General features: G+C 41.8%; 1 protein-coding gene across 1 annotated transcript in view; it reads left to right on the forward strand.

The window, feature by feature from the left end:
- The window catches only part of LOC114636387 (uncharacterized protein DDB_G0271670-like), a 15,299-nt gene extending 5,715 nt beyond the window's left edge, over positions 1-9,584 (forward strand). Inside the window, exon 2 of the mRNA XM_028784504.1 lies at positions 8,849-9,584. Within this exon, the coding sequence (XP_028640337.1) occupies positions 8,849-9,584 (736 nt within the window). The remainder of the gene's footprint in view (positions 1-8,848) is intronic.
- Positions 9,585-13,158: the final 3,574 nt, after the last annotated feature.

Genomic DNA, 13,158 nt, shown 5'->3' on the forward strand with positions numbered 1-13,158 from the left:
GCAGCATCCCAGGTAAGGAAAAAGCAGCACTCACCCCAAACAGGGAGCAACAGGGACCCACTGGGACCCAGGAATTCGCTCCTGGCCTGGAGCGGGCTCCATCCAGTCGGGGCCCGAGCACTCGCGGATCCTGGGAGGCAGCTCTGCACCCAATCTCGCAGACTCCAGAGGAAGCGGGGCTCGCAGGACCTCTGTGCCAAGCAGGGTCTTGGGCTAGGAGGTGGCAGTGCTTGCCCCCGAACAGGGAGTGGCTAGGACCCACTGGGACCCAGGAGTTCACTCCAGGGCCCAGAGCGTGGGTTCCTTCCGGTCTGTGCCAGAGCAGATCCCGGGAGTCAGCTCTGCACCCAATCTCACAGAACCTAGAGGGAGCGGGGCTCTCCGTGGCTCAAGCTAGCTCAAGCAGTTTCTTAGGCTAGGAGGTGGCAGTGCTCGCCCCCAATCAGGGAGCAACTGGGACCCACTGTGACCCACTGGGACTCATTGGGATCCAGGAATCCGCTCCTGACCCGGAGCCCCGGCCCCTTCCGGTTTCCACCTGAGCACCAAGCAGATCTTGGGCCTCATCTCTAACTCAAGCAGCAAAACCCATCCCAAACAGTTCTGACACAACCTAGATAATAGGAAAGACAGGCCCCAGTCAGAGACAGCTCTGATAGCACAAAGGTGATCCAGATGGCGAAAGGCAAGCGCAAGAACACAAGCACCAGCAACCCAAGGTACTTGCCATTATCAGAACCTAGTTCTCCCACATTAGAAAGTCCTGAACTCCCCATATCACCAGGAAAACAAGAACCAGATCTAAAATCATTTCTAATGATGATGCTAGAGGACTACAAGAAGGAAGTAAATAACACTATCAAAAAACTTGAGGAGAACACAGGAAAACAGGATGAAGTCCTTAAAGAAACACAAAAATCCTTTAAAGAATTACAAGAAAACACAAACAAACAGATGAAGGAATTGAACAAAACCATTCAGGACATAAAAATGGAAGTGGAAACAATAAAGAAATCACAAAGGGAGACTACCCTGGAGATAGAAAACCTAAGAAAGAAATCAGGAGTCATAGACACAAGCATCACCAACAGAATACAAGAGATAGAAGAAAGAATCTCAGGTGCAGAAGATACCTTAGAAAATATTGACACAACTATCAAAGAAAATGCAAAATGCAAAAAGTTGCTATCTCAAAATATCCAGGAAATCCAGGACGCAATGAGAAGACCAAACCTAAGGATAATAGGTATAGATGAGAGTGAAGATTCCCAACTTAAAGGGCCAGTAAATATCTTCAACAAAATTATTGAGGAAAACTTCCCTAACCTAAGGAATGAGATGCCCATAATCACACAATAAGGCTACAGAACGCCAAACAGACTAAATCAAAAAAGAAATACCTCCCGTCACATAATAATCAAGACTCAAAATGTACAAAACAAAGACAGAATTTTAAAAGCAGTAAGGGAAAAAGGCCAAATAACATATAAAGGCAAACCTATCAGAATTACACCTGACTTCTCACCAGATACTATAAAAGCCAGAAGATCCTGGACAAATATCATACAAACCCTAAGAGAACATAAATGCCAGCCCAAGCTACTTTACCCAGCAAAACTCTCAATTACCATAGACGGAGAAACTAAGATATTCCATGACAAAACTGAATTTACACAGTATCTTCCCACAAATCCAGCTTTACAAAGGATAATAGCAGGAAAGCTCCAATACAAGGAGGGCAATCATACCCCAGAAAGAGCAAGAAAATAATCCTTTTCCATCAAACCCAAAAGAAGATAACCACACAAACGATGTCTCCACTATTAGCAAAAATGACAGGAAGCAAGAACACCCTCTCCTTAATATCTCTTAACATCAATGGACTCAATTCCCCAATAAAAAGGCATAGGCTAACGGACTGGATACGCAAACAGGACCCAGCTTTTTGCTGCTTACAGGAAACCCACCTCAGTGACAAAGACAGACACTACCTTAGAGTAAAAGGTTGGAAAACAATTTTTCAAGCAAATGGCACTAAGAAACAAGCGGGAGTAGCCATTCTAATATCGAATAAAATCAACTTTCAACTTAAAACTATCAAAAAGGATAAGGAAGGGCATTTCATATTTGTCAAAGGAAAAGTCAACCAACATGAACTCTCAATTCTGAATATCTATGCGCCAAATACAAGAGCATCGAATTTCATAAAAGAAACCTTACTAAAGCTCAAAACACACATTGTACCTCACATAATAATAGTGGGAGACTTCAACACCCCACTCTCAGCAATGGATAAATCATGGAAACAGAAACTAAATAGAGATACAGTAAAACTAACAGAAGTTATGAACCAAATGGACTTAACAGATATCTATAGAACATTTCACCCTAAAGCAAAAGAATATACCTTTTTCTCAGCACCTCATGGTACCTTCTCCAAAATAGACCATATAATTGGGCACAAGACAGGCCTCAACAGATATAAGAAAATTGAAATAATTCCCTGCATCCTATCAGATCACCATGGTCTAAGGCTGGTCTTCAAAAATGACAAAGAGAATGGAAAGCCCACATTTACATGGAAACTGAACAACACCCTACTCCTTGATAATCAGGTAAGGGAAGAAATAAAGAAAGAAATTAAAAACTTTTTAGAATTTAATGAAAATGATGACACATCATACCAAAATTTATGGGATACAATGAAAGCAGTGCTAAGAGGAAAATTCATAGCTCTAAGTGCCTACAAAAAGAAACTGGAGGGAACATACACTAACAGCTTGACAGAGCACCTGAAAGACCTAGAACAAAAAGAAGCTAATACACCCAAGAGGAGTAGAAGGCAGGAAATAATTAAACTCAGGGCTGAAATCAACCAAATTGAAACAAAAAGAACTATCCAAAGAATCAATAAAACCAGGAGTTGGTTCTTTGAGAAAATCAACAAGATAGATAAACCCTTAGCTAGACTAATCAGAGGGCAGAGAGACAGTATCCAAATTAATAAAATCAGAACTCAAAAGGGGGACATAACAACAGAAACTGAGGAAATTAAAAAAATCATCAGATCCTACTACAAAAGCCTATATTCAACAAAATTGGAAAATTTGGATGAAATGGACAATTTCCTAGACAAATACCAGTTGCCAATGTTAAATCAGGACCAGATAAACCATCTAAACAGTCCCATAACCCCAAAAGAAATAGAAGCAGTCATTAAAAGTCTCCCTACAAAGAAAAGCCCGGGACCAGACGGTTTTAGTGCAGAATTCTATCAGACCTTCAAGGAAGACCTAATCCCAATTCTTTTCAAACTATTCCACAAAATAGAAACAGAAGGTACACTACCCAACTCATTCTTTGAAGCCACAATTACACTCATAACTAAGCCACACAAAGACCCAACAAAGAAAGAGAACTTCAGGCCAATCTCCCTTATGAACATTGATGCAAAATTACTCAATAAAATTCTAGCGAACCGAATTCAAGAACACATCAAAACAATTATCCATCACGATCAAGTTGGCTTCATCCCAGGAATGCAGGGTTGGTTCAATATTCGGAAATCCATCAATGTAATCCATTATATAAACAAACTCAAAGAAAAAAACCACATGATCATCTCACTAGATGCTGAGAAAGCATTTGACAAAATTCAACACCCCTTCATGATAAAAGTCTTGGAAAGGTCAGGAATTCAAGGTCCATACCTAAACATAGTAAAAGCAATTTACAGCAAACCAGTAGCCAGCATTAAACTAAATGGAGAGAAACTTGAAGCAATCCCACTAAAATCAGGGACTAGGCAAGGCTGCCCACTCTCCCCCTACTTATTTAATATAGTATTGGAAGTCCTAGCCAGAGCAATTAGGCAACACAAGGAGGTCAAAGGGATACAAATTGGAAAGGAAGAAGTCAAAATCTCACTATTTGCAGATGATATGATAGTATACTTAAGTGACCCCAAAACTTCCACCAGAGAACTCCTAAACCTGATAAACAACTTTAGCAAAGTGGCTGGATATAAAATTAACTCAAGCAAATCAGTAGCCTTCCTCTACTCAAAAGATAAACTGGCTGAGAAAGAAATTATGGAAATGACACCCTTCAAAGTAGTCACAGATAATATAAAATACCTTGGTGTGAACCTAACCAAGCAAGTAAAAGACCTGTATGACAAGAACTTCATTCCCCTGAAGAAAGAAATCGAAGCCGATCTCAGAAGATGGAAAGATCTCCCATGCTCATGGATTGGAAGGATTAATATAGTAAAAATGGCTATTTTGCCAAAAGCCATCTACAGATTTAATGCAATCCCCATCAAAATTCCCACTCAATTCTTCTCAGAGATAGAAAGAGCAATCTTAAAATTTATTTGGAATAACAAAAAACCCAGGATTGCGAAAACTACTCTCAGCAATAAAAGAACTTCTGGAGGAATCACCATCCCCGACTTCAAGCTGTACTACAAAGCAATAGTGATAAAAACTGCATGGTATTGGAACAGAGACAGGCAGGAGGATCAGTGGAATAGAATAGAAGACCCAGAAATGAACCCCCATACCTATGGTAACTTAATCTTTGACAAAGGGGCTAAAACCATCAAATGGAAAAAAGATAGCATTTTCAACAAATGGTGCTGGTCCAACTGGTGGTCAGCATGTAGAAAAATGAAAATTGATCCATACTTATCTCCTTGTACAAAGCTCAATTCCAAGTGGATTAAGGACTTCCACCTAAAACCAGCCACACTGAAACTAATAGAAGAGAAACTGGGAAAAAGCCTGGAATACATAGGCACAGGGAAAAAAGTTCCTGAACAGAACGCCAATGGCCTGTGCTCTAAGACCAAAAATTGACAAATGGGACCTCATAAAGCTGCAAAGCTTCTGTAAAGCAAAGGACACAGTCAATAGGACAGAGCGGCAACCAACAGATTGGGAAAAGATATTCACCAACCCTACATCTGATAAAGGGCTAATATCCAAGGTATACAAAGAACTGAAGAAATTAGACTCTAGACAATCAAAGAACCCTATTAAAAAATGGAGCACAGACCTGAACAAAGAATTCTCAACTGAGGAAGCTCGAATGGTTGAGAAGCACCTAAAGAAGTGTTCAGCATCCCTAGTCATCAGGGAAATGCAAATGAAAACAACACTGAGATTCCACCTCACACCAGTCAGAATGGCTAAGATCAAAAACACAGGTGACAGTACATGTTGGCGAGGATGTGGAGAAAGAGGAACACTCCTCCACTGTTGGTGGGATTGTAAACTGGTACAACCACTATGGAAGGCAGTCTGGCGGTATCTCAGAAAATTGAACATAGCGTTACCTAGGGACCCAGCTATACCACTCCTGGGCATATACCCAAAAGAAGTTTCAACATACAACAGGGACACATGCTCCACCATGTTCATAGCAGCCTTATTTATAATAGCCAGAAGTTGGAAAGAACCCAGATGCCCTTCAACAGAAGAATGGATGCAGAAAATGTGGTACATTTATACAATGGAGTACTACTCAGCTATTAAAAACAATCAGTTCACAAAATTCCTAGGCAAATGGATGGAGCTGGAAAATATCATCTTGAGTGAGATGACCCAATCTCAAAGGAACATACATGGTATGCACTCACTGATAAGTGGATATTAGCCCAAAAGCTCACAATTTCTAAGAATCTTCATATAGACCACATAAAACTCACATAGAAGAAGGAAGACCAAAATATGAATGCGTTGGTCCTTTTTAGAAGGAGCATCAAAAGTTTCAACCAGAACTCCCAAAGTCTAAACCACCAACCAGAGAGCACAAAGGGAGGGACTCAAGCACCTGTATAGGGAATTGAGGGTGACCTTGTTAGACTCCATTGAAAGTGGAGGGCCAAGGTCCCCAAAAGTTTGGATCCCCTACTGTGTTGGAATTCGAGAGCAGGGAGATGGGACTGGGAGGATGTTTGGAGCACACCATCACAAAAATTAGGAGGAAGGGGTAGGGGATAAGGGATTTGGGGGGAGAATGAGAAAGGAGACAACATTGAAAGGTAAATACGTATAATACCCAATAAAAACCCCACACAGATAAAGGATTTAAAAAAAAGGGAGTCTATTTATTTTAAATTAATTTCAAAAGTTTCTAGGAGATGCAAATTGGCTAAGATACTATTTTAAGCTCTCCACAAAAGAATTTAAATCTCTGTTCAATATTCTCAAGAGAGAGGTAAACCCTAACTTCCTCAACAGTTAATTGACAAAAGAGAGGTAATCTCACAAAAAGTAGAAAAAGCTATTTCTAATCGATATATCATATAGTCTGATTAATTGTCAGTGGAGCTATAAAAGTCCTTTGACAAAAGATTATTAATATAGATTTATATATCCTTAAATAAGGCCTTCATGACTCTCTGAGTGTGGAAGGAGCAACTGTTGGCGCTTCTGCCCTGATTTTACAAGAACTCTGAAAAATTGGCTTTAAAAACAAAAGAGGGGGAACGGTACCCCCTCAGAAGGAGTCCCCCTGAAATACTCTCCATCATGCCTTGTTCACTTTTCTCTCTCTAAAGCTGAAAGCTCATGGCAAATCTCTTGCTGACCATGTTGGTGACCTCGGGCACCACCAAGACCAACAAAACTTTGCCACAGATATGGGGAAGGACCCTCATACCCATAAAGGGAATGCCCCAGTCCCAGTTCCCTTATGGAGCCGAGGACTGATATGCCTGCCCAATACCACAGAAGGCACAGCTAACCAGCTACCACAAATATTAATGGAAAAAATAGATACCCTCACAAAGCCAGGCCCAATCATAAATACGATGATTAACAATTTACATCCAGGGAAGAGAAATCTCCCTGAGAATCCCCTTCTTTTTTCTTTCCAGGTAAAATTGAATCACCCGTGATGCCTGCTATTAGAAGTTCTAACCCAGATGGACCAGAAGCCAGGAGCCTCGCCCTTACCCTCACCCCCTACCTTTTCCCACCTGCACAAGGTCCCCTGAAGCTGGGCAACTGCAAGATCCTGCTTGGCAACTGCAGATAGACTCAAAGCAGTGTACCATATCATCTGAAGAATAGCAGGGAGACCATAACTCAAGCAGTGTACCATATCTTCTGAAGAATAGCAGGTTCCAGTCCTCCTCGCCCCCACGAATAACCAGGACCCGTCGGTCGGGCCAAGTGGCACCCAGACGTGGGGCTCGAGGCACGGACCCATCCGGACAGACCCTCATTGAGAGGATGTGCGCACGACATCAAGATTGAGCAAGACAGAGATCATCGCCCGTGACCTGTCGTCCACGGAACCAGGTTGATGCTGCCATCAAGAAGGCAGTTGAAGTTCATTACCATCAGCTGAAAATTGCAGAGGATCCAGAAGTGACTCCGCAGGAGACTGACTCAACTGTCAGATCCCCTGCCTCCCCCTACGGTCGACCCCTAGACTTCCACGCCCTCCAGAAGGGTTCCTGGTATGCCTGGCTTTGCCCTCATTTCTCTCGCTAGAGAGCTTGGCCTCTTGATCACCACAACAAAAATTGGCTTTTTCCTAAACCAAGGCCACCCTTGATATGGCCGCTAACATTGGGGAGCCTTCCTTTATGACAATATTACACCCCAAACTGACAAATGGTTGGTAACTTGAACATTTACAAGAGACTAGGATGGCTGTGAGTTAGCCCAATGACGGGATTATTGTAGGTCCACTTCCCAGGGGCCCACCCAATGCAGCCGAAAAGGAGTGCGTGGTGCTGGGAGTGGGTGCAGCCTACATGGCCTAAGACAGGGCTCTCACCCTCCTTTCACCCACATCGGAGTCCCTTGACGTTGCCCATCGTCGACAGCCTAAAGCCTTCGACCATCGATGTGACTTGTCTCACATCAGTGTTTTGGGGTTGTGAACTTGTCTAAGACCCCCCATAATTAGACATCCAAATTCAAAACTCACATAGTTGGGATTGAACATAAGAAGCCTTCTCTAACTAAACAGAGAAGGGGGAGATGCCAGAAGCCAGGACCCTCGCCCTTACCCTTACCCCCTACCTTTCCCCACCTGCACAATGTCCTCTGAAGCTTGGCAGCTGCAAGATCCTGCTTAGCAACTGCAGATAGACTCAAAGCAGAGTACCATGTCTTCTTAAGAATAGCAGGGAGACCATAACTCAAGCAGTGTACCATATCTTCTGAAGAACTGCAGGTAGATCATAATTCAAGGCAGTGTACCATATAGACCATGACATGTTTCAAGGCACAGGCCAAGAAGATTTTGTACTTTTCCACCACCTGGACCCTCTTACCCCCTCCCCTTGTAAAACACGCTATAAAAAAGCATTTCATGTTCAAAAAAAAAAAGAAATTAAAAAAAAAAAGGAAAAAAAAAAGAATCTGAGAAAATGCAAAAAAAAAAAAAAAAAAAAACCCTAAAAACTCATCTTGTGACCAGCAGGAATAAGGACCTTTCCCTATACTTTGACTGAATGCTGCAAGGCACATAGCCCCACAACTGCCACCTCCATACTTGCATGCTGCTGTACTTTTTCACTTGATGACAATGGACTAGACCTATGTACTATGAGCCAGTTCTAATGAAACATTTTCCTTTATAAGCTTTGCCATGGTCATTGCTTCATTTTACAACAATAGAAACCCTAAGACAATGTATAATCTAAATAAACTCTTTCTTCAAGTTGCTTTTGTTAATAGTGTTTAATCCCAGGAATAATAATCTTAAACAAGAACAAGCCTGTGAGAAGCTCCTCCATGAGCTCTGCATTGGTTCCTGCCTCCAGGTACCTCCTCCCCTGACTTCTCTGGATGATGGACAACACTTTTAGCCGCTGCTGAAACAGCAGCCGCAGCAGTCTCAGCAGCCTCCGCAGCAACGCCAGCACCAGCACCAGCAGCAGCAGCAGCAGCAGCAGCAGCAGCAGCAGCAGCCCCTCTAGCAGCAACAGCAGTAGAATAAGAACTAGTAACACAGGCAGCAGCAGCAGCAGCCAAAGCAGCAGCAGCCCCAGATCCAATAACACAGACAACAGCAGCAGCAGCAGCAGAACTAGTAACACAGGCAGCAGCAGTAGCCATGGCAACAGCGGCCCCAGACCTAGTAACAGGGGCAACAGCGGCCCCAGACCTATTAACATGGGAAACAGTGGCCCCAGACATAGTAACAGGGGCAACGGTGGCCCTAGACCTAGTAACACAGGCAACAGTGGCCCCAGACCTAGTAACACAGGCAACAGCAGCAGCAGCAGCAGACCTAGTAACATAGGCAGCAGCAGTAGCCACAGCAACAGTGGTCCCAGACCTAGTAGCACAGACAAAAGTGGCCCTAGACCTAGTAACACGGGCAACAGCAGCAGCAACAGCAGTAGCAGCAACAGCTATCCCAACAGCAACAACAGCCATCCCAGCAGCAGCAGCAGCAGCAACAGCCATCCCAGCAGCAGCAGTCACACCACCAGCAGCAGCAGGAATAGCAGCAGCAGCAGCAGCTCCAGCAACAGCCATCCTAGCAGCAGCAGCAGCAGCAGCAGCAGCAATCATAGCAACAGCTACACTCATAGCCGCACGTCATGGGAATGATTTCCCAAGGGTATACTGCTGAGTTCCTTCAGTCTTTCAGGCCACATGTACTTCGTAAAAGATTCCTGCCTGAGCATCTTCCCCAGTGGCCTATGAGAATGAGCTCATCCTTTGAACTTGGCAGGCAAGAAGCATTCCAATTTGGTTCAGCACAAGCACAGGAAGGTGATTGTTAAGTAGAAATTATCCAGTCAGCAATCAGAGCCAGTCCTTTCTTCCACAGAAGATACCGGCCAACTTCTGGAGAAGTTTCTGCTGGCAGATTTGCCTAGATCCATATATCCTGGCTTTCAACAGAGGCTCTGAGATCTGGTTAGCTTTGAGAGCTTCTATTGGAGGAAAGAGGGAAGCAGGAGGAACAGACTAACGTGAAAACAGAAATGTAGGATGAAGGAAACCAAATCAGACCAGCTACTAGGTTAGAGTCCAAGGAATGGAAAAGTGGGGTTTAGAGGAGAATGAGTTGGCCAGCATCTGGGATGATAGTGTGACTGTCCCACTGTTATTAGGTGGATGTGGGAACCAAGCAAATGACAGCTAAGGCCTTAGGCCAGTTCTACACAGGAACTGGAACAAGAAAACAAACAGCTGGGCAGTTATGGGGCTGAATGCTCAGGGAAAGGGGCCAAGGGTTAAAGCAAAACCAAACCACCCATTGAATTGAATTGGATTGATGTCAAGAGAGTGTTTCCTGCACATTTTTATTATTTTTGTTTGTTTTGCCCCCCCCCAGTGGAGGAAGAGTCCTTTTTCAATAAAGATTTCTTTATGTGCAAAAAAAAATCTTAAACAAGACAATGTATAGGTCACACATTTTAGTACATGGGAGTAAAACAAAGAGATAGACTGTGAAGAACCAAAGGCTTACGATTTTTCTCTTGGTAGACATCTAGCAAGGTACAAAATTTGGGCCTAGGGAGTGGAGTTGTGTTAAGTTTCACATTTTCTGTGAGAGAAAACTGAACTAACCATACACAGGTAGAACTAATAGAAAATCCTAACAGATATAATAATGTTGAACATGTTTCCAAAACAGATCATGAGAATGAAAAGAAAACACATCACTTGTAACTAATGATGAAAAATTATTATTTAACATTATCACATTGATTTCTAACTATATCATATTTCTCAAAATTGTACATGATCCTATCAACATGAATAAGTTTTATAAAATCATTTATGTGACAATCTGTGACATTAAAATGAAGCAGATATATAGTTAGTTAATATCTATGCCTAGACATAACAGGCTACATGAGAGACTCCTTCCCTCCTACCCATGGTTTCTTCACAATGCCACATCTTTGTGGGTCTGATGCATGGGTGATGCATCATTTCTCAAGAAAATATTACAATCTTCCTAAAGCATATATTTATACTTATTGCAGTTTCAAATATGTTTTGTTGCTGAAGAAATCACTAGACAAAACAATGAATGGTTTTAATAAAATACACCAGTGAAAACAGCAAGATACTCACAGGATAAGTAAGTATTGTTAGATAAGTATACCTCAAAGAACATACAAATTCAGATTTGTATTTTAATAGAATTAACTATTTTTGTCTGAGAGATACCGTTTCTTAAGGAATGCCACAAAAAGTCAGTTAGATTATCCTGTGCATTTTTTGAAGAAAAAGTGATGAAATGGAATTTAAACAATTTTACAAAATTAACCAACCAGAGCTCACAGGGTCTAAACCACCAGCCTGGTAGCACATAGGGAGGGACACATGGCTTCAGCTGTGTATGTAGGGGAGGATGGCCTTGGCAGGCATAGGTGAGAGAGGAGGTCCTTTGTCCTGTGAAGGCTGGATGCCCCAGTGTGGGGGAATTTGAGGGTGGGGAGGTGGGAGTGGGTGGGTATAGGCACATCCTCATAGAAGCAGGAGGAGCGGATGGAATTGGGGATTCCTGGGGGGGGGTAGAATGGGGTAAGGGGATAGCATCTGAAATGTAAATAAAGTATCCAATAAAATATTATTAAAAAATTAAAAAGAAAAAAGAGCAGTGTAATAAGAAGCAGAAACACATTTTTTAAACAGAAAATAGAAGCAAGTCATTCAGCAGGAGTGTGAAGTCTCTTAGCAAGTACCAGTCTATACTGTATTTCCACTGGCTCTTTTTCCTGGCACATCTTAAGAGCTATTCTTTACTGCTAAGTAGGTTGTAGTCAGGTCCTGGATTGAGCCTGGAACCAGCTGAGAGCTGGGTATCCAGCCATTAGCCTGACTGGCAAAAACCCTGTGTTCAGGGACTTATGTTAGCTCCATTTGTTTATGAATGGCTGAGTGTGTACATTTATAATAAGAATGGGCTTAGGACCAATCAAGTGTGAGATCTCAAAACTAGCTATTTAAATCAAGATCCTGCTGTATCCAGGGAGATACTGGTCTGTCTGGGCCCTTGTGACTGTGATTTTGAACTGCCAGGTGCAGCTTGTAACACTTTCTACACAGCTGTGCACAGCTGTGCCACTGTTTATAAGTGCTACGCTTGTGAGCATGGGCCACCACAGTGGATTAGAACTTTATATCTATTACAATGATTAAATTAAAGAAAGATGTGATTAGTTTAAAAAATAAATGAGGTGTTTTATCCCTGGTAAAGTAATATACCCAATAAACATGGAATGACTTACTATATAATCATGGTAAAAAAATAATTTAAAACATATTATGAAAAAACAATTCTAAGATATTTCCATAATTGTATGTCTCTGTCTTTGTCTGTCTCTGTCTCTCTGCATGTCTGTGTATGTGTGTATATGTGTGTGTGTGTATGTGTGTATGTGTGTGCATGAGTGTGCATGTGTGTATGTGTGCAGGTTTTTGTGAACTCATACAGTTCTGGTGTGAGGAGTGAACAAACTGTGCATCCAGGTAACACACAAACGAAAAAGTCTGCATTTTCCCCCACTAGTATTTTCATTTCTTAAAACATATTTTATTGAATATAAATATCATGTGTTTTAATACTTTTAATGCCTACACTCCATGCTGTAATCTAAAATCCTCCACTACCTCTATTATTACTACTCTATCCATACCTGTATAAATCTCTCTATTCCTTTCTTGTATGTGTTAACGTGTTTGTGCATGGCTGTATTTTCCTCTCTCTCTCTCTCTCTCTCTCTCTCTCTCTCTCTCTCTCTCTTACTCACTGTCTCTGTCTCTCTCTCTCTCTCTCTCTGTGTGTGTGTTCGTGTGCGTGTGTGTGCATGTGTACGGTGTATGACTACTTTCTTCTTTTTTCTGATTATAATTTAATTATATTTTTCTTTCCCTTTCTTCCTTCAACTTCCCATAAAACTCATCGCAATATCTTTTAAGTATATATACCCCTTTTACTAAATTTTGTTGCATTCATACAACTACATGCATATCTATTCTTAAATGTAACCTGATTAGTAAGTTTAATGTTACCTGGATGTATGTTTTTCAAAACAGACCTTCTGTTAAAACACAAATAATTGGTGTGATCTTCCCTGAGAAAGGCCACATCTTACTTTTCCAGCTTTCCTCAGGTGCATAATGTTCTTTCATTTCCGAAAACCATACCACTCAAAATATA

This window comes from Grammomys surdaster, unplaced genomic scaffold (assembly GCF_004785775.1).
Source record: "Grammomys surdaster isolate TR1022 unplaced genomic scaffold, NIH_TR_1.0 123818, whole genome shotgun sequence".
NCBI lineage: Eukaryota > Metazoa > Chordata > Mammalia > Rodentia > Muridae > Grammomys > Grammomys surdaster.